This window comes from Alosa alosa, chromosome 20 (assembly GCF_017589495.1).
Source record: "Alosa alosa isolate M-15738 ecotype Scorff River chromosome 20, AALO_Geno_1.1, whole genome shotgun sequence".
In the NCBI taxonomy this organism is placed as follows: domain Eukaryota; kingdom Metazoa; phylum Chordata; class Actinopteri; order Clupeiformes; family Clupeidae; genus Alosa; species Alosa alosa.
This window is the reverse complement of record NC_063208.1, coordinates 14,372,635-14,399,841: the sequence shown is the minus strand read 5'-3', so window position 1 is coordinate 14,399,841 and position 27,207 is coordinate 14,372,635. Positions and strand designations below refer to the sequence as shown.

The 27,207-nt window shown below is 41.2% G+C and overlaps 1 protein-coding gene and 1 long non-coding RNA gene across 2 annotated transcripts; one reads left to right on the top strand and one right to left on the bottom strand.

The window, feature by feature from the left end:
- The first annotated feature begins 3,637 nt into the window (after positions 1–3,637).
- col1a2 (collagen, type I, alpha 2) lies at positions 3,638–27,207 on the top strand. The gene is made up of 50 exons (XM_048229204.1): positions 3,638–3,838; positions 5,586–5,587; positions 6,816–6,842; positions 7,345–7,428; positions 7,871–7,927; positions 8,180–8,224; positions 8,321–8,374; positions 8,499–8,552; positions 8,652–8,705; positions 8,907–8,960; positions 9,191–9,244; positions 9,619–9,663; positions 9,971–10,069; positions 10,395–10,448; positions 10,928–11,026; positions 11,125–11,169; positions 11,597–11,695; positions 13,426–13,479; positions 13,819–13,926; positions 14,584–14,637; positions 14,785–14,883; positions 15,459–15,512; positions 15,634–15,732; positions 15,924–15,977; positions 16,097–16,150; positions 16,273–16,326; positions 16,629–16,682; positions 16,986–17,030; positions 17,189–17,287; positions 17,588–17,695; positions 17,814–17,867; positions 17,975–18,028; positions 19,679–19,732; positions 19,859–19,912; positions 20,224–20,331; positions 20,588–20,641; positions 20,756–20,809; positions 21,583–21,744; positions 21,994–22,101; positions 22,201–22,308; positions 22,491–22,544; positions 23,277–23,384; positions 23,610–23,663; positions 23,810–23,917; positions 24,201–24,254; positions 24,368–24,475; positions 24,714–24,960; positions 25,190–25,374; positions 25,493–25,735; positions 26,160–27,207. Exons 1-50 carry the CDS (start codon positions 3,769–3,771, stop codon positions 26,304–26,306), a joined length of 4,050 nt encoding a protein of 1,349 aa, XP_048085161.1. The 5' UTR covers positions 3,638–3,768; the 3' UTR covers positions 26,307–27,207.
- Positions 23,564–25,283, bottom strand: LOC125285030. The gene is made up of 3 exons (XR_007191976.1): positions 25,171–25,283; positions 24,346–24,919; positions 23,564–23,661 (listed from the first exon to the last, which is right to left on the bottom strand). It is a non-coding gene; the product is annotated as an uncharacterized LOC125285030 (long non-coding RNA).

Genomic DNA, 27,207 nt, shown 5'->3' with positions numbered 1-27,207 from the left:
TTCAATCAAATTAGGAAGAGGGAATAATGATACTGCAGTCATTTTTGTTGTTAGCAGGTGTCACTGAAAACGTGTCATTGAAACTCATAGCTCAGATATAGCTCAGATGCTTACATTCCATTTGGATGGCAGGTGTATATGTCAGCGCTGACAAGAAGAGATTTGCACAGTGCACAATGCCTGCAGGACTCTCTGCCTGTGTGTGTGTGTTTGTGTGTGTGTGTGTGTGTGTGAGAGAGAGAGAGGGGGGAGAGAGAGAGAGAGAGATGGGAGGAAACAAGCAATGCTAGGACCAGTTGCCGGCCAGAGTCAGCCAATCAGAGCCCAGCACATCTGGAACCCAACCACATGCTACTCTGGCAAGTCATGCGCAGTGCGGAGACAAAGATGGCGGAGTGAGAGAGACAAAATGGTGCTTAGTGACATGGCTGAGTGGAGACTGTGGAATAGCTGAGTGTGAGTGTGTGTGTGTGTGTGTGTGTGTGTGTGTGTGGTGGGGGTGTGTGTGTGTGTGTGTTGGTGGGGGGTTATGTACTTCTGAACAAAAATAACTACAAAATAAGTACCAAAAAAATATTTATATTTAAAGATGTTTTTTCACTTCTGAAAGATTTATGACTAGTACTCCTACAACACAGAGATACCTTGCAGGTTTATGGGAATTAACCCAATTTATCCTATGCTATCCTATTTTATCCCTACCATCATCAAATGCATCATATAATGAAAAAGTTGACATCTATCCAACATAACATCACGAAAACATGCCACCACCATCGGTTGTACATGGCACCTCATCAGTGGCTGCATCACACAGTGATGACACTAAGTTCATCAGCACTCCTGGGAATTACTCATTGGGAGCAATTCTGGGGAGTGACGACCAACTAAACAAGAATCACAGTGGAGTCTCACTGTATTTCATGGTAATATAAAGCACATCATTCATTCATGAATGGTGCTGAAGATGTCAACAGTAATGAAGTGTGTAAACCTGAAAAACATTGAAAACCTCACTGGATTAGTTTGACATGTTGGGTTTAGCGGCCTATTACATGAGGCAGATTTAATGAGTGTGCCTAAAATACCATCTTTGTCACTTATGTCCCATTATGTACTGTACTTGAACTGGGCCTATTAATTGTGAATTAACTCATAACATGCACAGAGGCTGTGCAATATCAGTATACAAGACAGGTTATACTCACAAGGTGTTGTCAATTAACAGAGATAAACTGCAAAAAACACATAAGTGCAACATTTTACATAAAGGTAAAACAAGTACTTCACTTATCTCAACAAGTTAATGGTTTGAAACATGACAGTGCGACTGCATCTTAATGTCTTCTGTATATGTCAGCCTTATAAAAACATTAGTTTCTGTAGTGTTATGCACAGTTTTCCCCACCTCCGTTTCAGTAGAATTAGAAGGAACACATGCCATGTTGCAGTGCTGAGCAGCTTCAGCCATCTTTAAAACACATTTTCTCCAAACTCGCTCCTCCCCCTCTCCTTTCCTCTCTGCTCCCCAGCTCTCCCACTCTCCTCCCTCTCTCTCTCTCTCTCTCTCTCTCTCTCTCCCTCTCTCTCTCTGGGTGAGTGTTCTCCCCGACCCGTCTGGATACTCCAGCGATGACTAATATTTTTCTGGCGCACGGTGGAGAGTTGGGGGGTGTAAAAGGAGCCCCACGGAAAAAGAAAAAGAGCAAATGCAGACGCCATTTTGAGGGTGCATGTTGATTCTTTTCACTCTAGCCAGGCTTTTCAGGCCCTGAATACCTCTGAACTTCTCTAAGACTGAACGGTCATCTTAGTGGTTGTGAGAAGTGTGGAGGAGTACATGGTTGTGTCATTAGTCCTTTGCCAGAGTTGCTTGAACAGTGCTGAGGTGTCAGGAGTTCCTTTTGCATGCAGCCTTGCTGACAGCCTCATGCTGCTTCATTTACTTGCTAACGAGCTGACGATGAGGGGGTTCATTAAAGAGGGATGTAATTAACGACATACTGTAGGTGTTCTCAGAACTTTGATAGCGAGTGTCTTTATGTCGGGGCTATGCCCTATAGAGTTGCAAGACATCAGGGTAATTGTGTGTTGGTTTTCAGACTACCTCTGACCTGCTTGTTTGGTGGCATTGTCAAATACATATATATTTATATGCATTATGATGAGTCTATGGCCGTTCAGAATCACTTGAACTTGACACATACACTATCAATAAAACTATATTTCTATCATCCATTTTTTGGATAGAAAACGTGAAAAGGAATGGGAGCTACACAGAATGTTGAAGTGTTGAATAATACACTGGAACATCTAACCTCAGGGAACGCACACGACTAAAGTAGGCTACTGCTTATTTCCTTTGTAGATCAATGGCCTGATTTTGTTGTATTGGAAAAGGGACTCACTGTGAACCACTGTTAATCAACTGATTTCTTTACAGCAGGGTTTGTGAGTCAGTAATCTCAGGCAGACACATGTGGGTGTCTAGGGGCGATTTGTCCAGGGGCCTGGCCAGCTCAGACTGTGAGCATGGAGATGAGCGGTATGGGGCTCCTGCAGAGCACTAAAATGGCAGCAGTGCGTTTGCAGACATGTCTGGTCCTGTGTGCAGGTAGCGAGGCAGCTCTGGAGAGAATGAGACATGAAATTAGATCTCTCTCACACCTGCCTTTTTAAACCCTCTCCCCTTTCCCTGCTCTCTCCAGGACTGACTATACTCCAGTGGATTCCAGATATGTGCATAGGACCCCAGTAAAGTCATTGTTAAAGAGATTAGATATTCCATAGGTTATGCACAAGTACTGTATGTTGTGAGCTTGTTATGGGATATTGTATATTGAAATCTCCCAAGGTTTTCTTTCCAGACACAAATGTGATATAAATAAAGGTTGTTCACATTTACATGAACATTGTTGAACACAATAATTGATTAAACTGAGTAATAAAAAGCACCAATCGTACATGATAATGTCAACGGTTAAAAAGCAAAAAAATATTCAAATGTACAATACATGCAACTACCCTGTGGGACTAGCGTCCATTTCAGAGTTTCTGGAAGGAATAGAGACTGCTCCATGGACAATTCTTTCAAAACTTATTAATTAACTTTCTCTTCAGAACACCATAAACTGCTTAATATTTCTCTCCACTATGCAAATATTACAGTCTGTCTCAGCGGAGCTGTGTAGCCATCCAATATCGCTCTAAACACGCACTCCCAGGGATGAAATAATCACCCCGTAGCCCAAAGTTTTGCGTAAAAGTGCACATTTGCGCCACACAGTAAACGGGAAAGCTCTCACTCTAGTTCAATCTAACCTTCTCTACTCCATGCCTACCTGTCACAGCGTTAACACTCACTAAAAAAGTCTAAGAAAAGTGCAATAGTTTTGTCTTTTTAGGTCTCGACAATGTCCACGTCCTCAAAAGAATGGATCTAATTAAAACGTTGCACTCGTCATCACCGTCAAAGGATTGCCAAAGTTTCTGGGAGAAGGCAGGGATGCTGGACCACATGACTTGTCCGGGCTGAGCTAGGATGAGAGTGTATAGAATATCTTCATTCCTATTGGTCGAGGGGCTGACTGTTGACACGCAGTCAAAGACCCTCCTGCCATATAAATCGGACTGATTGGACTTTATTATACTAGCATCACGGCAGCAGGTTCCTGCTAAGTTTGGAGTTATTGTATCACCACTGTATGCCTGCTTGAAGAAGTTAAAACAAGGCACTGCAGCACAAGGAGTCTGCATGTCTGAATAGACATGCTCAGCTTTGTGGATACCCGGATTCTGTTGCTGCTTGCAGTAACTTCATACCTAGCATCATGCCAATGTAAGTTTTACTTCTGATTTTTCGCTTGTAACCATGGATTTTATTCGCTTTTTGCGCCTGATCTGTCTGAGATCGCAAGGACGTGCTTCTTTTGTTTGGGCTGTTTGGTTGGCGACTTACTCGGAAATAACATCAAGGACGGCTAGAAGTGCGTCCGAGGGCTTCTCCTTCGAAGATGTAAAATTCCAATGGATTTTCATCTTTTCATGGATTCTTCGTTCTTTTTTCTCCTGAGGATACATCGTATCACTATTACAATGTGTGAGAAGAGGTCAAAAAGTGTTTAAAAGTTTATGTGAAGTACAAAACATTGTTAGTGTAAAGTATATATAGATGAAACATTTGGTTAGACAGTTTTTCTTAGATTCAGTTTTGTAACTCTAAATCTAAAGATTGGGGCGTTGTTGCGCGCTTATTGTCTTGAGCTTCCAAAGGTTGAGCGTTTATTATAGTGAAATGTCCGTGTGCCCCCTGGTGGCTACATGAAGCATTACATTTGGCAGTAGAATGGATGGATTCCAGGTCAGGCTGTTTTTTAGATTAGGCATAGGCCAACACAATATCATGCAATGCCCTATAGGTAGTGTAAAACTAAACGATAGAGGTATTAGTCATTTTTCCTAGCCTACAGTAAATGGAGAGTATTTAGGGCATTTTTTCATAGGATACTTGATATTTATCCTATGAAGTGCTAAATTCAGCAACAAACCAGACATTACTTTTAAGCAGCAGTAAAGTAAGTAAGCAGAGCTATGAAAACAAGGCCTGTAAAATCAACTTTATAGGCCAAACTACTGTTAGTGAGCACCCATACCTATGCTTCGGCTGCCACCTATGGCCCCAAAGCGACATCTGCTGGGTATCTGAGGTCATGGCACTATGGAAGAAGGGGGAGGGACTTGTCATCAACGTCATGTCAGGATCTCCTATAAGTAGCAGACAGTTCATTGGTACTGCCTATGGCTTATTACAATACTATCCTTCAAGAGTTAATCCAGGCAGCTCTCAATCACTAGCAATATTTACACTTTGTAGGAATACTTTCACATGTTTTTACACATGCTGACATAATGCAACTCTTTTCACTGTTTATGTACATTATACTTATTCTACATTGCCCATGATAGAAACATTAGATATGCTGTCAGTAAATATTTACAGTTGTTGCTAGGAGATTGTTCAAGCATTTCAAATCAAAGGACTGATATATTTTAACAGTGATTTTTGCTACTTACTTTTGAATTACAAAAGTAAGTAGCAAAAAGTGTTGTTCAAGGTTGTTCAAATCAACATCAATAAGATTTAGTCATAAGAAATCAGGATTTCACTTTGATCCATCGGATATACTTGAGGAGAATGTTATTACATACTGTATAGTAGTAAATATTCTGATACATGATGCAGCCAAGTATTTGTAGGCCACCTGTGGACAAGGCCTTCCGCTTGTTTGCTGAAGCTGGTGCAATGATATTGTAATGTTTTCCCTTTAGAGAGAGATGGATAATAGATGTTCGTAGCATGTAGTTTATTTTCTTAATCTATTGTTTACTGTGACTACAAGATAGAAAAAGCTATATTTGTAATGAGGACCGATTGTCATTTATGATGGTTATTTACAATTAGGATCTATGTTAAGATATTTACTGCAGATGTTTTCACATGCACTTGTACCAATCAAGTATTTTCTGCCATGTTCTAACTGAGTCTCTCTTTGTCTCTCTTCTCCCCTCCTCTCTCTTCTGAACAGCGGTTAGTACATTTTGCATGATTTTTTGGTATAAATCACACTCACCCCATCCGTCTTAGCATGTGTTTCTTGTCACACTCATCTTGATGATATTCGGTGAAAATATCCATGTCAATCTGAGCAATCTCGAAGTTACTGCTGTCGCTCGTATTTTTGGGAAATATCTGTGATGCACATTTTTGAAGTCTTTTCCTGCTGAGGACAGGATAGGTGTCCCATTGGCTACAGCTAATGTCAGTGAAATGAGAAACCACCTTCTTCAGGGTTCGGGGTACAATGGGCCTATTTAGAAGCCTGGAAAAATAAGGAAACTTAGGAGTAAGAGACATTCCTGAAAAAATCGCTGGATATCCCTCTTGGATTTTTCAAGCAGCCTGATAATCTAGGCTATGATAAAGAGTTTTAATTTGGCATATCATCAGAGCAGTGCAGTACTTTGAGATTGCTATAGATTGCGCCATTGAATATCACTAATATTTTGTAACAGTTTGGTGCCTAAAGGAGAGTATTTTCCTTAATTCTAATTCTGGTTGGTAAAGATTTTACCTCAGCCTGATTTTAAGATGATATTTCAAAATCTGATAGTGTCTCAGTGGCCAAGCTTTATGCATCATACTGTTTTATGCAATGACACTTCACTGTAATATTCATTTTCACCTAAACTTTTAAGAGACACAGAAAGTCTCTATTTTATGCTTCACTGTGCTGTGTGATTTGTTCTTAATGACATCAATGTGACACACTAGCATCTGAAAACCTAACAAATAGTCCTACATAGCATATGAAAAGCCAACACATAGTCCTATATAATATAAATGGAAAGATACAATGAATAAATGCTATATTTATTTATTTTCCTTTCTACAGGATGATTTCAGTGTGATTGGCATTTCTTATTTTAATGTTAATTGGGCCTTGTGGCTCATGGTACTCAGAATTAGGCCCTCACTAGCTTGCTGATATACTTTCTGGTGTAACGTATTCACACTGATGTGCTGAATAGATTTATAATGAATTTTATAATGCATTATAACTGCAATAATTAAAATAAATGGTAAAACGGATAAACTATTTGAAATGGCTAACACATGTTGAGAATGCAGTGCTTTGCTGTGCTATGCTCCACTGTTTACACCTGCTTGGCTTGAAGCACACATGTGAAGGCATCATGCATTTAGATAGCCAGTGTGGTCTTTTGGTTGATTTTGTGCATTTTTCACACATTCACAGGGGGCCAAAGGACCCAGAGGTGACCGGGTAAGTCAAATTATGAATTATACTGTTCCCTATTTTTGTTTATTTTGCTTAAAAACAAAAAATCTTAAAAGGTCAAGAGTGTAATGGTTGACCTTATGACCTTGCAGGGGTCATGTCCTTATGTAGTGTTAAGATAAGATAAGTAGCTAAATTAATTGTATAACTTTTGGAGCTGAATCTGTGAAGAGAGTGGTGTCTTGTATTCTATTTGTTGATTTTCTTGGATAATTATACTCATGACAGGATAAGATGATGAACTAGACTAAAACTAATAATTTGCATTTCAGATATAATTAACATTGTATTTCCCGATTTCCATCATATATGGCATAATATTCTTAGTCAAACATATGTGAGGTAATGAGAAAGTATCAGTTTTGGAAATGTTAGGTTTCGTAACCATGTTTAGGTTTTGATACCCTTAGTAATGCATACAGTAGGTTTGTTATATTTTGAGTCACTGAGTAAATACTGATCTTGCTGTTTGTGTGCTCTTTCTCAGGGGCCTAAAGGCCCCGATGGTAAACCCGGCAAACCTGGACTTCCCGGCCCCGCTGGCCCCCCTGGGCCCCCTGGACTTGGTGGAGTAAGTCTGGAAAACCTTCACACACGCCATAAAATACATGAGAGGAAATGTATGATTATCTGATAAAATATGTGTGTTTGTAGCTATGCAAGTTTTGGAATTTGGAGGTAAACCCATTCAGTCCCTCTGTGCAGTGGTTAAAAACAATGAAAAAAAAAATTGCCCTATTGAATCAGGTCATGACCTCATGACCTAGTTTCCAATGACCTTGTGACCTATGACCTTTTGGGGTCATGCTGTTAACCCTTAAAATAAGCTTTCATATACACATTACATTGTTATTACATCATTATTACAAATGAGTGCAATTATTATTATCCAACAGCTGATTTTGGACATGTACTTGAACTTACCCCTGGTCCTGTTTACACTCATCTGACAATAAAGATAATTATTATTATGAAACCTTTTAATAGGAAAATGTACCTCTCTGTTTAAACAGAACTTTGCTGCTCAGTATGATGGAGCTAAAGGACCTGAACCTGGCCCTGGACCCATGGTATGTGACTCTCCCTTTGAATTGTATATATTTATTAATACATATATTTTATAGACAATAAACAATACACATTTCAAGAACACTAGCTGATATTTCACTTCCTTTCAAAATACTTTTTGACTGTTGAGGTACCAATATCACAATGTAGCTTTCTTGATTTGTGTGAGGCCTGTAAAATGAAGACACATCCAAATGCACTATGAGTGTTGTTAACAACAACATGAACAATCATTTGTATTTGCTTTTGTACAGGGTCTGATGGGAGTTAGAGGCCCACCTGGACCTCCTGGTTCCCCTGTAAGTACTTATACATATTATATATATTTCTTTTTTTGCTTTTGCTATATGAAGTAATTAAATAATACTCACATGTTGATTTTATGGTCATCATAGGGACCCCAAGGATTCCAAGGACATGCTGGAGAGCCCGGAGAGCCTGGACAGGCTGTAAGAGAGCCTTCTAATCGTTCATTTCAATAATGTATTTTCCAAAGACTCATCATCTGTTGAGAAGTTGGCCTGAAGGTCATGGACACTGATGCCTTAACCCCCGTTTGCTCTTTTTGCACAGGGTGCTATTGGTGCTCGTGGCCCCCCTGGACCTCCTGGCAAGTCTGGCGAGGACGTAAGTTGAAGTGGTCAAATGGTGGGGAATGGATGCTTCTGATATTAGAGGTCATTATGGGGTCACTTAATTTGGATGTCCGCTCTTCTTGTCTTGTAGGGTAACAATGGAAGACCTGGCAAGCCTGGAGATAGAGGAACTGCTGGTGCTCAGGTGAGAGCAAACATAACATTTCATTTCTTAGGTACCATAATTTTACTGCTAGTCAAAATCTTGTAGTTAAGGTATAGGTTGGATATGCAACAGGAACGTAGTGGACAGGAGAACATAAATACGAGAGACACATTATGTACATCAACAATGTTTGTGTTGAAATGCTCATATTTACAACTCTCTTCTCTTTGTGCTGTACAGGGTGCCCGTGGTTTCCCTGGAACTCCTGGACTCCCCGGAATGAAGGGACACAGAGTAAGAACCCTCTCCCCAAAAGGCATCTTTATTGGCCAGACCATCAGCCATCAGATCCAGATCATATCATCACATCGCCCTAGGAAAACTCACTCTTTTCCTGCAATTTGTTGTACTTAATCCCGTAGTTTAGATGTTGGAATAGTGACACGTTTGAGAGAAATCATAATGTAATCATCATTTTGTTGGACAAGCTTGTTTGCTCACACTGTTTTCTGTTGATGCTTTAGGGTTACAACGGACTTGATGGACGCAAGGGAGAGCCTGGAGCTGCTGGAGCTAAGGTAATGTCCAACAGACAGATCAATGTTTGGCACTGACCATCCAACACAGTAGGGTCATAACTGATTACTCTGATAGCATCGATAAGCACTGATAACTCTGATAACCCTGACCCTTTATTGGCTCTCTGGGGGTCTGTCTTTATCTTTTACCCCAGAACATTCTAGAAAAGGAACTTGGGATGTTAAGGTTCCCTACAAATAACAGACACATACCATAGAATTAGCTCTGCACATTTTAAAAGGTTTGAAAAGGTTCAATTGAACATACTGTAGGCCTACATTTCTCTCCATTCCCTCTATGGTTTTCCTCAATGGTCTACAACAAGCTTCCTTGTGGATTTTCTCATCCCATGTTTTCTCTTTCCTCTCCCTAGGGTGAGAATGGTGCCCATGGTACCCCTGGAACCCCCGGAGCAAGAGTAAGTGACTCAAACGTTTTACCAACTCATTTTGTCATCTCAATTTTCCCATAGATGATTTTTTTAAGATTAACTATCCAGCCCAGAAGTAGCTTTTATGTCATACACATGCACTTACATACATACAGCTATATAGACTTAAGAATTCAAGCCATGATCTTGGCATATAAACTACCTCTCTGAATCAGTTTAGCTTCAGAGAGTGCAATTCATGAAGACCTCTGAGCATGGCTTCTGTTGTACACTGAACACCTGCTTCTGTGGCATTATGGGATACCTGCTCATGGTTCATGCTCTCTGTCTCCAGGGTGCTCGTGGTCTGAATGGCGAGAGAGGTCGCGCTGGCCCTGCTGGCCCAGCTGGTGCTCGTGGTGCTGATGGCAACACTGGACCTGCCGGCCCTGCTGTAAGTAATCTTCACCACCCACACGGTCTGGTTGGCACTCTAGAACAGTGACCCAGTGTGACGGGTACCTCTAGACTTAGTTTGCTACAGCATGAACACAGTCTGACAGGTAACTCTAGACCTGGTTCTCCAGAACAACATCATCAAACATTGACTGCACTGCTAACTAGTTGTGGTAACAAAAAACGAATACAACCTTTGAAGCAGAAGGTAGACAGTATTACATACGTACATTGTATGGTGTAGTCAACTGGAAAAATAAACTTGACAGAACGATGGTCTGATTACAGTTCTAATTGTTGTCTCTCTATATTCTGTTTCCTAGGGTCCCTTGGGAGCAGCTGGACCTCCTGGTTTCCCTGGTGCTCCTGGTCCTAAGGTACATTTCACAGCTTTGAACAAGCACATAGAAGAACACACTTTTGGGACAAACTTAGGACAGGGCATTGCGGTTTTCCTTTTAGCTACGTAGTGCACAAACATAGATAGACATCTTGCCTTATGTCATGGCATACAACAAGCCTTGAACTGTGTAAATAACCCCCAAAAAAGCTAGAGTATTTACTCGTTTCAAATTCATTTTACTGATTTCACATTGCATTACACTAGGTTTGTAGCTGTAGCATTATAGTGGTGGAAGCTAACACCTTCATATCCCTACTGTCTCCTTCTCTCAATGCAAACTGAAAAATGATTTCATATACAATATTGCAAATACATATTCAGCAATGCCACTCTAATGGTCAGCTACAGCTAAAAGAGGAGCTTGTTTTCCTCTAGTAACGATAAAGTAGGTCTCCTGACCTGCAGCCATCTTGTGTGTGTAAGCACTCACACTGTCTCTGTCTATGTAAACAGGGAGAGGTTGGAGCTGCTGGTGCTACTGGACCTTCTGGACCTCAGGGAGCCAGAGGTGAGCCTGGTCCCAATGGAGCTGTTGGCCCCGCTGGTCCTACCGTAAGTATCCCGTTTTGTATATTATTTTCACAAGATTATCTGACAATTCATTAGGTAATTCTGTGATCAATAATATGTTTCTTTTTGCCTCTCTGTAGGGAAATCCTGGAGCTAATGGTCTGGCTGGATCCAAGGGATCTGCTGTAAGTATCTAGTAAATTAGTAATTATAGTTACCAAGAAAAATATATGTTTAAGACGTTAATATGTACTCACAAAGCAGTCCACCTTGAGTCTATTAAGCTGTCAGTGAAGATTCACCCATACTGTTGTGTGAATAATATGTGCAGCCATATTTAGCTTATGATAGCCTTTATGATACATGGTCAGTTGAGCCCTAACTCATTTCAAACCCTTGTCTGGTATTAGTATAGCATAGTAAAGCAATCATGATGTTTATGTTGAAATTGCAAAATAGATTTTGTTATATTACCCCTTTTACTTATGACCTTCAGATATATGATCCAAGCAGATTTACTGATATGTACAATCCTTTGGATTGAGATAACCTAACCTAACCTGACCTGACACATATGTGTATCTGTCTTATTTTTGTGTATGTCTCCACTAGGGCACCCCTGGAATTGCTGGTACCCCCGGATTCCCCGGCCCAAGAGGAGGACCCGGACCTCAGGGACCAGCTGGTCCCTCTGGCCCCAGAGGCCTGGCTGTAAGTGACCTGTGCAGTTCTTGTGTTGCACCAGTCTTATCACACTTTGACACCAAGGTTGACTTAGATAAGGACTTTGCTCCTGCTCTCGACCAGTCTTTAAAGTTGACCCTAGCTTTATGCTTGCTCCCCTGTTGTAAGTTGCTTTGCATAAAAAGTATCTCCCAAATCTATGTAAATGTAATGTAATTCACACTTGGCAGAAGTAGTCATCAACACTGACTTTTAGAATGATGATTTTTTTGAGGAAAGGTGAATGTTTGACCAGGATTGAATGAAAGGTGTTTTTGAACCAAATAAATTCTAAGAACACAGTTATAATAACTACTAACTGGATACTCGAACTACACAGTTCCTAAGGCTGTTTATAAGTTTGCATTCACACCGCCAGCAGGAACACTAGGTGACGTAGTGCATACATTAATGGAGCACTCACGATGGTGAAGCATAACATTGCACATAAACTTTCCCCTTTAGAATTTCAAAAAGTGAGAAATTGTACAGTTAAAACATATTATTAAGAGGGTCATCCTCTTTATGAAGCCTACAACAACATTTTCACATCTGCTAAATGTTTAATTTTACTTTAGTAAACCTGCCTACATTCTCTGAGACAAAGTGGTCTCATTTTCATATTCTCGACCCTCTCGACTTTGAAGATGACAAAAGCTAATAGAATAAGCTTTAAGGAGCATAGCCTACCCCATTATAGTGGAAAATGTAGCCTACTCACATCTTTCCGGGTGATAGCATCAAACAAATCAGTAATTCTTTTCCAGTAAAGTTACCATCAATTTGGCATTAGGGTAGCAGCCTATTTCTTATGTGAACATAAAAGAATAGTCTAAAATAGAAAAGAATGAAACTGATAGCATAGCTATAGGCTACTGTTTATTGAGAGAAGAGAATGGTATCAGGAAGTTCTCAACTTTGTTGTTTTTATCTGTGTATTCTGACCAATCAACATGTACTTACATCAGTCTTGGTTCCTATGTGCAGGGAAAAGACCCTAACTATATATTATTAACTACAATCTCCCCCAGTTCCATGCAGTGGGAACACACAAAAAGTTAATGGCTTTACAAAAATAGGACCTTCAAAAAGTCCCTCTAGCGCGAAAATGCTGGTACATGGTGTAGAAAATGCCTGTACCACATGGGCTTATCATTGAAAAGGCTACACTTACATCATGAAACATCTGTGCAGTAACTCTGCAGATAGCTGATTATTTTCCAAAATTATTATCCAACCTGGCTTAAGTAGTGGATACAAACATGTACACTACATGTAAATATATTCATATATTCTTAAACAGTACATATTTAAAGTTTGAGACTTATTTATTTAGTTATGGTATTTATTTCATTATACTACATAAGGTCAAGCATTTCATACCGGTACATGGGTTACAAATTCACATATCCAATCCTTACAAGAGGAAACATCGCAAGTTAAGAAGAAAATGGCAAATAAAAATAACGTAATAATCACACATCACCCTGTCAACATTTGATGCCAAAAGATGCCAAATTAGACAATCCAATCCAAGCCCTCAAAATGGCAAATTGCAGCAAGCATCACTAGTCAAGGTTTTATTTTTTTTATGATACACTACAGACCAAATCTATTGTTGCAGGTTTAACTGAGATAACCAAGTGGATTACAATGTCCTGAAGATCAATGGTGCATTCTGGGTAAAAGGCCTGAAACCTTGTTTTTGTTTGTCATAGGGAGACCCTGGTCCCGCTGGTGTCAAGGGAGAGAGTGGACCCAAGGGTGAGCCTGTAAGTAAACACACACATTTTCATCAATGCAATCTTGCATATGTACAAATAATGAACATAACACCATACCAGTTATATTGTCAACAAAGACTGTTCACTCATATCAAACAATCACCATCCAATTGTATTTTTTCACATTATTTCAATTTGTGTTATTTTTATACTTAATATAACATTGTTATTGTGTACCAAGTCATATTTTTTTATATTTGGTACAACTAAATCATATTTATAGACAGAAAGATAGTCAGATTGACCTTGTTCCCTCTTGGTTGACAACGTTTAGTGTTGAGTCTGCTGTCAGGTTGTCATGACTAAATGCTTGTGTGCACCACACAGGGTTCCATGGGACCCCAGGGTACTGCTGGACCCGCAGGAGAGGAGGGCAAGAGAGGCTCAACTGGTGAGCAAGGAGCCACTGGACCCGCTGGTATTGCTGGACCAAGAGTGAGTTGATCCATGATCTGATGTAGTGTGTTTATGACGTCTACACTTTATACTACAAGCCATTAGCTATGAGTAAATTCCAGGTGATGTCTTAATTGCGAGTAAGCTTTATACACATACATGGATATCCTAGATATTGCAATTTATTCATGTTTCATTGTTATTTTACATTTCTGAATGCATGCCCTTACGCAGAGTACACTAATAGAATTGATGACCATTCTATACTTGGTAAGCACTTAAAGGGACACCAGGCAACGTTTTCATGTTAATTAATCATCTTCGTAAGTCGGTATATGGTTAAATGACTCATTACGGGGCGAATGAACTGCCCCTACTGCCTGTAGGAAGAATATCCCACTTGCAAGTTCGGTGTATCCTACCCGCCGACCGAAGCAGGATCAGTTTACAGCACAGAGGCAGGCTAACTAAAAGCTAGAGATTGTTGCAAACGTGTGAATAATGGCAGAGCCGGCGAAGAAGCAGCAAAAACCCCTTGACGGAAGACGCAAAGAAAAGGAAAAGAGCTTCAGACCGAGCGAGGGGGAGTTTTGTAGAGAAAAAGCATCAGGCTTGCCTGGTGTCCCTTTAATAGTTGCAGCAAGGTGCTTTTACATTAGGTGCTTAAGTGCGAAAATGTTTCTTCCTTGTTCATAGGGTACCCCTGGAACCCGTGGTCTTCCTGGTAGTCCCGGCCGTGCTGGCCCAATGGTGAGAAACAGTTGAAATGTTATTTATCAGTTTAAACTGTTATTAATTAATAATATCTCTGCAGGCTATGCATTATATTAGACATGATACATATAGGTAGTGTCAAGCCTTTAATTGACCTGCTATTCTTCCCTTACTTCTCTATAGGGCATGACTGGTGCTCGTGGTGCATCTGGACCCAGTGGTGCCCGTGGACCCCCTGGAGACTCTGGCCGTGCTGGTGAGCCCGGTCTGACTGGAGCCAGAGTGAGTTAACAACTTTCTGCTAAATATATAACGTTCTTCAGGGTACTTAGCCCAGACAAACTCTAAATAAGTGGCATGGCAACAGCAACAGCAACAACAAGAACAACAACAACACCACAACACATTGCATTCATATAACACTTCTATCAAGGCACCTAAAGCACTTTACATTCAAGGGGGAACCTCACTAACAACCACTAATATGTAGCACCCATCTGAGTGATGCGTGGTAGCCATTATGCACAAGAACTTGTACATAACGCAGACTTTATACCAATGTAAGTGTGAGATGTTAAATGTTATCATCCTCTTGAAACCCTACATTTATACTTAGAAGTATAGTAGTAAGTAGTAAGACATGACCTGGCCAGCATTTATAGATATAGTGGGATTGTGGCTAAGCACTGGTTTCAGTTACACCACTCACTTTACATGCACATGCCATGGTGAATTAGGTATAATAATTCCAATATACAGTATTTCAGTTAATCAATGCAATACCTGTAGTGCTAGCACAGGAGTTTGCCTAACAATGCTAAAGGCTAATGGCTAATCCAATGTGTCCTATCCTACAGGGTCTGCCTGGAAGCCCTGGCAGTGCTGGACCCCCAGGAAAGGAGGGCCCTGCTGTATGTACCTTTCCCCTACTATGTGATTTATCAGTCACATCAGTGCTCACTGCTCAGTTATTGCTCCATACGATGTCTCCTTGGGACAGACTTATGACAAGTACGTTTTTTACTATCACAGGGTCCTGCTGGACAAGATGGCCGCTCTGGACCCCCTGGCCCAACTGGACCCAGAGGACAGCCTGGTACTATTGGATTCCCCGGCCCTAAGGGACCTGCTGTACGTATCTGAAAAAGCCTCCCCAAGAAACCCACAGTGTGGATGTTTAAATTGTTTGATCTCCTCCTGATAGGCTTCAGAAAGTGCTTTGCTCTTCAATTTTGTAAAACTGTGAATTTGAATGAAGTATCACGACCCAAACAAGCGTGTGTAAAGCAACACTCTGATTATTGTTCTCTCTTTTCCATCAGGGTGATAATGGTAAGCCCGGAGAGAAGGGACCCACTGGACCAACTGGTCTGAGAGTAAGTGCCACTATTAACTATGTGTCAAGCACAGAAATAAATGTACATGTCTCTGTGTCTGTCTATGACACCACACAAAATGTTTAACCAAAATTAATCTCTCTTCCTCTCCTCTAAAGGGAGCCCCTGGCCCTGATGGCAACAATGGCCCTGCTGGACCCGTTGGACTTTCTGTAAGTTAGACTGTTTCTCAGTCCTCTAGAGCTGGATTTTTTCATGTCAAAACATTCCATGAGATTCAGTTGTTTACTCCACCATATTTGAGGTTCATGGTGATTCCTTCTTGTGCTTCTAGGGTGGTTCTGGTGAGAAAGGAGAGCAGGGACCTTCTGGATCTCCTGGTTTCCAGGTGAGTATCTGTCTCTTGCATGTCAATCACATTAGGTTTACTGTGTAGCCTACTCTAGAACCACCATCATATGTCTAGATCTCCAAGGCTTTGAAGTAATCATCTACAAATAGACCATATCAATTTGGAAATATTGAAAATATATAGTGTTACTAATGTTATCATTATGAAATATCAAGGTTGGTCATGTCATAGCCATAAAGAAAATCCACTGACTTTGAATGGTCCAGCTAAGACAATGTAACGCTGAATAAAAATGTATTTGATATCAGATTGAAATGCATTTCTATTTGTACTTGTAGGGACTGCCTGGACCTGCTGGACCAGGTGGTGAGCCTGGCAAGGCTGGTGATAGAGTAAGTGATGCCTAAAACCACACACACACACACACACACACACACACACACACACACACACACACACACACACACACACATTTCCTGGTATCCAATACTGGGTCTACTTCTAGTTTGTATAAAACCATTGTTTGGATGCAACTGTAACTAAACAGTTAAACAGTTTACAAATGTCCTCAGGCCTTTATGATTTTACAATTCACTACTTACGCATGCACTGAAATGAGGGACATGGTATATATCAGTTTCTTTAACTTTTTCTTTCTGGACTGGCAGTAACAAATGTGTGCTATTCCTTTATAGGGTATTCCCGGAGACCAGGGTGCATCTGGACCTGCTGGCGTGAAGGTACAAGACCTTTGACCTGGCCTTTCTCGACCTTTCACCCCCTGCATGTGGCAAATGTTCATCCTATCCTTAAGTTCTACACAAATTTGGCCATAGCCACTTTCATCCCTTCAGTAAGTGAGAAGGAGCTAATTGTGCTAACTCATGCTGTTCCCTAGGGAGAGCGTGGTAACCCAGGACCTGCTGGAGCTTCTGGCCCTCAGGGAGCCATTGGTGCCCGTGGACCTGCTGGTACACCTGGAACTGATGGTGGCAAGGTAAGGATCCAATACTCTCTTTGGTAATAGCAAAGAATACCTTAGTTTTAATCTAATAGACATTTAATCGTGTGGATAGGAAATAGAAAATGCCCTTATGGGTATTGCAGATAATATTTGTAATAGGAAATGCTTGTTGTCACATACCACCTTAGTTTTCCCCACGGAGTAAACACCTTGCTATGTGTGTTACTCTATGTCATGATATTCATTGTTGCAAGCATATTTGTGTCAGTGTTGGTATCTGTGTCATACAGTGTTCAGTATGGATGTGGCTCAAGGTCTTTATGCCCCCCTTAGGGAGAGCCTGGTGCTGTTGGACCTGCCGGTCAACCTGGACACCAAGGCACTGCTGGCATGCCCGGAGAGCGTGGCGCTGCCGGAACTCCTGGACCCAAGGGTGAGAAGGTAAGTACTCACTAATATCATCTAAATACCATTATCTCTTCATGATTGATGAGGATACACACCTGCTTTTTTCTTGAATTGTTCATAATATGTTTATATGCTTTGTTTTCTTGTCTAGGGTGAGGGTGGATTCAGAGGCGCTGAGGGTAATGTTGGAAGAGATGGTGCCCGTGTGAGTACTTGAGTTCGCTGCTAATTGGATCTTATGACAAGACTTATTATGAAAAAAAATACATCCTGATTGACTGTGCCTCACTTTTCCGTTTGTCCACTTCTTAGGGTGCCCCTGGACCTTCTGGACCCCCCGGACCAGCCGGTGCCAATGGAGAGAAGGTAAATATCACCTGGAGGTGTTATCATCCATAGATGAAACAAAGGTCATCAGTTCAATCTGCACAAAGAAAAAAAGTTGAGGGAATTAAAGATAAATCATCACAGACGTGATCAATAGAGTGGCACACACTCAGTTCACTCAGTTAAGATGGGTGCGAAGCCGCTAGCAAGCCATGATGTTCAACCCTCAAGATCAAGATGATGAACACAGTTCTCACCTCAAGACATGAGTCAGCTACCTGCAACCAAGATACCCGGTATGAGGACACGTATTATGGACACAGCCAAATTTATCTTCATGGAAAACGTCTTATTGACCCTCACCTATCACCAGCAGAGAAAATGTGCTAATGACAGGAAGCATTACCTCACCATCGCCATCTGCTGGTTAAGATCAAAACTTTTTGGTCTCTGGCTGACACTAAAAGGAGTCTTCAGGAAATGTGTGCTGAACTAGAAGATATCAGTCTTTGTGGAAATTAAAACAATTATTATGGATTTTATAACCAATTATACTAACTAATTTGCACAATGCTATTTTTTACTAAAACAAACAAATCAAGAAGCAAACAGCAAATAATTTGAAGGCCTGAAGAAACTCAAGAATATTGGAGAGCATTTGACAATAACATTTCACAATATGGAGTAAAACCTTATGGATTTCACCCCTACATGGAAATCATTCCTTTTACAATTTTCATGTATTTTTACATTTTCTTGCATCAACATAATTTCTTTGTCCATCTATGGACCCTGAATATCTGTCCAGGAGAGACACCACACCAATGTCAGCTCTCAAGACTGTGGAATCTGGTCTGCTAGTCCTGAAGACTTTTGACTTTTTTCACGTTAAAGGAGATTGATTGAGAAGTATTTGGAAGAGAGTTTTGAGAAAGGTGTACTGGTCAGTGGACTAGTGGACGGAGATATTAATTTGACTCCTTGATTTGCGTTCAACAAAGCTCCATAAGGCTAGGACTATGTCAAATAACACTATTTATAAACGCCTGTGATGACCAAGGAAGGGAATTTATGATGACTTAGATTTGGAAACAACTATTCAGACCATTTCAACATGACCTGCATGATATCTCTTCTGCAGCCTCTTTTCTCCCATGTCCTTTAACCAAATGACAAACAAACATATTTTATGAGATTTGAAACCCTTGATGCACTCTTCTCCTGTAGATTCACACAGGAGGGGCATCTATTACCCAAACTATTACCCTCATGATTGATTGGAAATTAACTTAAAATGTAAACATCTACCAGGCATACTGTCAGATAAATGGTAAAATGACAAACAAACATATTTTATGAGATTTGAAACCCTTGATGCACTCTTCTCCTGTAGATTCACACAGGAGGGGCATCTATTACCCAAACTATTACCCTCATGATTGGTTGGAAATGAACTTAAAATGTAAACATCTACCAGGCATACTGTCAGATAAATGGTAAAATTCACTACCCGCTCAATAATAGATCATTATTTTGGTCTAAGTCTACCAGCCACTTTCATATTTTATCAGTATATGGCCAGTGGCTGGTGCTAACACCCCTGCAGTGTTGTTAAAAAGTGGCATCCCATCTGGGATTACAGTGTCTTCCTCAATCACACCTCATGGTCCACCCGTGTTCTGTTCCCAGGGAGAGACCGGATCTTACGGACCTGCCGGTCCTGCTGGCCCCCGTGGACCCCCTGTAAGTCCCTTCCTGATGACATCATCCACACAACAGCTTGTCTCACTGCTGACATGATTTCTTAAAAGCTTCTGACAGACTTGGATTGAGACTCTGATTCAGTGTATGCTTTTGTATGCATCGTAGGGAGAGCGTGGAGAGGGAGGCCCTGCCGGACCTGCTGGATTCGCCGGACCCCCTGTGAGTACCCAATTCTACATTTAAAAGTCAGTGCAGTAACATTATTGATTTACTGCACTGTACAAACACACATTGCGCACACAAACACAAACACACACACACATGCACACACACAATAGATATAGACCCTTTCAACAAGGTAAACAAAAACAATGCTTGAACATTCTATTTGGGCCCCAATCTACTTCCTCTGCATTAAGATAACATATGGAATGTTAAAAAGGAAGTCTTGTGGGGCCAACTATGATGCTGATAATGGAACTCTCTTGAAAGGGTCCATAAGGACCTAACATGTCTTGTGTTCCCTATAGGGTGCTGATGGCCAAGCTGGAGCAAGAGGAGAGAAGGGACCTGCCGGTGTGAAGGGTGATGCTGGACCTCCCGGCCCTGCTGGACCTGCTGGCAACTCTGGACCCCTTGTGAGTTTTACCATCATCTCTTCGTCTTGTGTATACATCTAGCGTGACGGTAAAACACTCTCAGCTGTCAATTTAGCATGTGCCCATATTCATGTCTATATACTCACATCAGAATAACCATGATTAATGATTACAGTATAGTGAACAATTAGCCAATTGACTTACATGTTGGTCTGGCTGATCTGACTGTAGGTCTGACTCATCTCTTGTTTGTTTGTTTGACTGATTTTCTTTCTTTCTTTCTTTGTCTTGAAAGGGACCTTCTGGACCTGCTGGCCCCCCTGGAGCTCGTGGTGATGGCGGTCCCCCTGTAAGTGCACATTACTGACTCTTCCATCATACGGATCCCCAAATTCTGTAACTTGTATCAAGTTCTTCAGTACCATGAATGTGTCTCATTGATGTCCCTCTGTCTGTCCACTAGGGTCTGACCGGTTTCCCTGGTGCTGTTGGCAGAGCTGGCCCTACCGGTCCTGCTGTGAGTACAATGTTGATTACATGTTTCAATTAATTTAAAGAAGGGATATGAGACACATAGGACTATAGCAATATTTAGCAATATTCTCCTGTACTTCTGACAATTAAGATGTCAGAATAGGTCTGCTCCAGATGCATCAAACATTCTTAGCCATCCAAATCTGCTCTCACCTTAGTATGGCGAATGATGAATCCCACTTGATAATGTATTAGAGGCCCATGGCTAATTGTTTATTAGCCTAGGTAATGCCCACTAGGTCTAAACCCTATCTGAGGGCACTTATTTTGCCGTGTGCAAATACTCTGACACATGCACAAAGTGCTGAAGAGCAGTACGTAAGCCAGTTTTTTATTGTCTTAATTGGAATCAATTTGTAATGTTTTTAACCCCAACAATTTGTTGATATATCGCTTCCTGTGTGAGACTCATTATGCCAATGGACAAGTCAGAAGACAACATAGTGAAACATAGAATGTCAAAAGCTCATGGAGTCCATAAAGAGTCTATTTGGTAATACTCACCTACCTAGAGGAAGTTAAGACTCCACAGTAATTTCCTCTCTTTATCTGTATAACTCGTCTGTTTAAAAACAGCACCCACTGATGCACTTATTCCTATTATACTCTACCTTTTTTTTTAATTGTCCTAGAATTGTTGAGAGAATTGCTTTAAAAAAGCTTAAAATGTTTACCATGTTGTTAGTCACTTTGTTTAAAAATGCGTCAGCCACATGTAATGTAATGTAATGTAATGTAATGTAATGTAACACAAAGGGTATTGTTGGACCTCCTGGACCCACTGGAGCTGCTGGAAAGGATGGCCCTCGCGGTGCCCGTGGTGATGCTGGATCTGCTGGGCCCCCTGGAGAGAATGGCATGATCGGACCTGCTGGTCTTGCTGGAGACAAGGGATCCCCTGGAGAGTCTGGTCCCGCTGTAAGAATAAGCACTGATCAACATATATTAACATGATGATATGTTCCATGTCAGTCTGAAAAACGGAAGCATATTCACCAGTGGTGACAGAGATAATTCGTTTTGTGTGACATTCAGTCTTGTCATATTCATTTAATAGGATAGGGCCATACTATGGAACACTTTAGTCCAGCAGTCCTCAGACTTTCACAGATCACACTTATTACCTTTGAAATGACATGGTATACTCTTACCTTTGCTTCCTGATAGGGTGCCCCCGGTACCCCTGGACCTCAGGGTCAGCTTGGATCTCAGGGATTCAGTGGTCTTCCCGGAGCAAGAGGCGAGCGTGGTCTTCCTGGTATGGCTGGTGGTCTTGTGAGTATTCACTCTATCACATCATTTAAGCTGTGAGTTCGCAAATTACTTAGCCTTTGATGATGCTGAATTATTGACCTGGTAACTTTGTGTGAACAGGGTGAGCCTGGAAGACTTGGACCTGCTGGTGCTCCTGGACCTCGTGGTCCTCCTGGTAACTTGGGCATGCCTGGTATGACCGGTCCCCAAGGAGAGGCTGGACGTGAGGTGAGAAATCATCACACATCCTAATAATATTTAATGTGCAGATAGGCGAGCAGATAGGCGTAACCAAAGCCAAAATCCCTCTTCAGTTACTGAAAGGCAGTTGGTGATGGATACCATTCCATTTCAGCTGGTTGGTTGTTTGACACTGTGCATCTAATATTGTATCTCTGTCCATTTTATAGGGTAACCCTGGTAACGATGGACCTCCTGGCCGTCCTGGTGCTGCTGGATTCAAGGTAACGTTTTTGGCTCAGTGTTTGGTGGGAGAAGCAAACCAACCTGGCTTTATGCTCACACATACTTTCCATCATGATACACACTGAACATCTCTATACCCAATCACCCTCTGTAAGTAAGGGAAGCGCAGCCAACACAACCCACTCAAGTCATCTTTTTGATTTGATAGAGTTAGTGGATGACGAGCTGGGTTTGCATGCAGTAGCCTGAAAAGTTGTCGGTTCAATTCCCGACTTCCACCATTGTGCACCTTGAGCAAGGCACTTAACCCCGAGTTGCTCCGGGAATGTAAAAAAGTGTCAGCCACATTTAAAAAAAGATAAAGATGTTAATATGTGTTGTCTAGTTTAGTACCCATGCATGAACTAAACTCAACCAGATGACTTGATTAGGTTATGATTAGACACAATTTTTTTTTTGCAGTGCACATGAACACAAAAAATTTGATTCCTAAACTATTCTAGGTGCCTCATCTACAACAGGAATTGAGGAATTTGTAAAGTAAATGATCTGGAACAAACTATAATTATCATGGCACAATGATCATTGTTTCCTTCATAAGAATTATATTTATAATCTAGTCTTTTAGATTTTAGGATAGATTTACTGCTGTCAAACAAAGATACCTATAAATTCACATCTTCCTAGATCTGCCAAGTTAGACCTGATACCCAAAACTAGGGGCATTTCTACAACACCACACATAAGGCTTTGTCTTTCTCTTGTGCCAGGGTGACCGTGGTGAGCCCGGCTCTAATGGACCTGCTGGCCTTCCTGGTAACCCTGGACCTGCTGGACCTGCCGGCGCTGTTGGCAGACCCGGAAACCGTGGTGAGGGTGTAAGTGGTCCAATCAACTTCTTCTTTTATTTTTTTTTTACAGAAATACCACCAAACTCTTAAAAGACAGCTGGTCATCTCCACCAATTTCTAACTTGTTACAGTCATACATTCAATTTAATTTCTTTAAATCCTCACTTTAAATAGCTTTGCAGTGATTGCTAACACACGGTCTGTAATTTGCATTTGAGGTGATTATGTTTATTTAAACATTTTCTCCTTTAGGGACCCGTTGGAGCTGCTGGAGCTGTCGGACCTGCTGGTGCCAGAGGCCAATCTGTAAGTACACACCGCAGAATCAGGAGCTGAAACTCAAGAATTGTATTCTCTTTGTACAAATATAATGAGATGTAACAATAAATGAATCTTGAATCTCTGAATTAATCTCTCCTCATTATCTCTCTCTCTCTCTCCCGCTGTTCTAGGGCCCTGCTGGAGCTCGTGGTGAGAAGGGAGGTGCTGGAGACAAGGGAGACAGAGGCATGAAGGGACTGCGTGGACACCCTGGTCTCCAGGGAATGCCTGGACCCAATGTGAGTGAAAATCAAGGCTCCATCTACAACTTCTGGAAGACTTTATCTGTTTATGGAAGTGTAGTGTACCATAATTAGAATCAGACCCCATGATGCACTTTTCATTTTTGTGTAGTGTAGGCGTAGAGCCAAGCTACTTGTCTTGTTAGCGACTAACACTGCTCCTCCATCTTTATATCCAACTCTCAGACGTTTGTGTCATTTTATTATGTAATACAGTCATTTCACCCATATGCCTTGTTATTATACGCTATCAAAACATTGTGTTATGTCTTCTTGCTAGGGTCCTCCTGGTGACTCTGGTCCCGCTGGTGCCACTGGACATTCTGGTCCCAGAGTAAGTAGCCCAGATTCCAGAATATTCTTTTTCAATAAAAAAAAACTGAACTACAGTGCTGGTCCATAAGATTGTCAACAACCTGTCATACCCTCTGTGGTGTTGCTTTTTAGGGCCCCGCTGGTCCTGCTGGACCTTCTGGCAAGGATGGAAGAGCTGGATCCCACGGCCCTGTTGGACCCGTCGGTCACCGTGGTCCCCAAGGACATCTTGGACCTGCTGTAAGTTCAAATATAATATTTGACTATAAAACATATCTGAAAGTAGATAGCTGAAATCAACTGTTTGACTGATCTAATATATTAGTAACCGGGTGTATAGAAACACATATCTGTTTAGCAGATGGGGAATCCCCCAATGAAAGATCCTTAGGCTCATACACATTTCAGTCAGATATAACGTGAAGCGTAAAGCATAGGGAACTTGTTCCACTAAGGTCATGGTGTTGTCTGATTGCAGGGTCCTCCCGGATCTCCCGGTCTGCCTGGACCCCCTGGTCCCGCTGGTGGCTCTTATGACGTCTCTGGTGGCTTTGACGAGTACGCTGCTGACCAGGCCGCCCTCAGGGCCAAGGACTACGAGGTGGATGCCACCCTGAAGTCTCTGAACACCCAGATCGATAGCCTGCTCTCTCCCGAGGGCTCCAAGAAGAACCCAGCCCGCACCTGCCGTGACATCAAGCTCAGTCACCCAGACTGGAGCAGTGGTATGTGAACTTTTACACTGAATTACCTCACAATATACTACTATTATAATACTATCAAATTTTAAACAGATATATATTATATATATACATATATATATATATATATATATATATATATATATATATATATATATATATATATATATATATATATAGTGTCTTTGAATGAAAGATTTTTAAGCAAACAACAAATCAACAAATCTTTCTCACCTTTGGTTTCTCTGTGCAGGCTTCTACTGGATCGACCCCAACCAGGGCTGCACCATGGATGCCATCAAGGCCTTCTGTGACTTCTCCACTGGACAGACCTGCATCTACGCTCACCCCGAGAGCATTGCCCGCAAGAACTGGTACAGAAGCTCCCAGGAGAAGAAGCACACCTGGTTCGGAGAGACCATCAATGGTGGTACTGAGGTAAATTCAGCCAAATACTAAAATCAGCTATATCTGTCATGAGATATGGTCAGTTTCACTGTATACGTTGGATATGTACTAATATGTTTGCTTTCGTGTTTCCTTTTCTTGTCTCCAGTTCACATACAATGATGAGACCATGAGCACACAGACCATGGCCACTCAGCTGGCCTTCATGCGCCTCCTGGCCAACCAGGCTGTTCAGAACATCACCTACCACTGCAAGAACAGCGTCGCCTACATGGACGCCGAGAACGGCAACCTGAGGAAGGCCGTCCTGCTGCAGGGCTCCAACGACGTGGAGCTGAGGGCAGAGGGCAACAGCCGCTTCACTTTCAACGTGTTGGAGGATGGCTGCACCGTACGTTTCCCTTTTCAAATTTTTTATTTTTATTTTTTTTATGGCGATTCTATCACTGTTAAAAGTACAGCTCCATTCTACACAAACAGTGGATTCATTGTAGTGGTGTTCCATCATATATTTCTCAAAGACATATTTTAGTTCAAGTCTGTCAGCTGTCACCTGCTACAGACTCGAGGCATGAAATTAATGAATATTGGATAATGGAATGCTGCCATAGCGTAGGGCCATGTCTTTCTCTCAAAGAAACGTCAGAGACAGAAACCTATGAATCAAAAGAGCTTATTAATACTGACCAGCATTCACAATCATATTGTGCAGTCCATAATGTTGAGAAAGAATTACACAGCTTTCATGTCAAATTTTGTCTGCATTTATTGTCTCCACACTAACCAATTTCTTCTTTCATCCTCCCCCCTTGCAGAGACACACTGGCCAATGGAGCAAGACAGTCATTGAATACAGAACGAATAAACCATCTCGTCTTCCCATCCTCGACATTGCACCTTTGGACATTGGTGGCGCTGACCAAGAATTTGGTTTGGACATTGGCCCAGTCTGTTTCAAATGAATAGACTCATGATAAATTAAACCAAAAAAAAAGAGAGAAAGAAAGAAAAAAAGAAACAATCTCTGCCCTTCTGTCTGTGTCGTTTTTTATACCGAATGCTGATTTCCTCTGCACATCCACTTGCTTAAGCTGGGCCCTATCGGAGAGGACCAACGGACTAAATGGAAGCGTTGCACAATTCAAATTAATACAGAAGCCCAAAGAGACGCAGGAAAACATCATGTTGTGGGACATGTCATCATTTTGTAAAAAATAAATGTAATAAAAACAATGAAAGTATGCATCACTTTGTGGTCTTTGTATATCTTCCAAAGAGGAGGTTTAAAACCACAATTTTCAAAAACAAGGTTTAAAACTACCTCATGCTTATGTTCAAGAAAATAATATTACAAAAACCTGATCCACATTTAAGATGTCATAAGTGTTAAGGCTTCAAGTTCTGTCCTGTATCGAAGGTGCTCCAATACTTGAAGCGGTGATCTATGGTGCTATGCAGCTGTGGAGAGAACCACTTTTACTGGATTACTTTGTATTGTGTCTGAGGAGTCTTGCAGAGGTCTTTCCGATAACCTCCCACTTTAAGCAGGTGGACTAATTCTAAACCTGATGTTTGTCTGGTTTTAACCTGTTTGGTTTATTTTTGTTTCGACCTTTTTTGGTTTTAATTTTTGTTTTGTTTTGTTTCTATTTAGTTCTGTTTCATTTCAAGATATTGCAATTCTTCAGTCCCCCCTAGTCTTTATGTTCACAGCACATTTCGTCCATTTGAATGGGTTTAGCAAGCCTCTCTCTTTCTCAAAACAAACTACAAAGTTTATTGTACCTATTTTGTATATGTGAGATGTTTAAATAAATTGTGAAAAGTTCTGAAATAAAGCATGTCCAATGTTCCAAAACACAA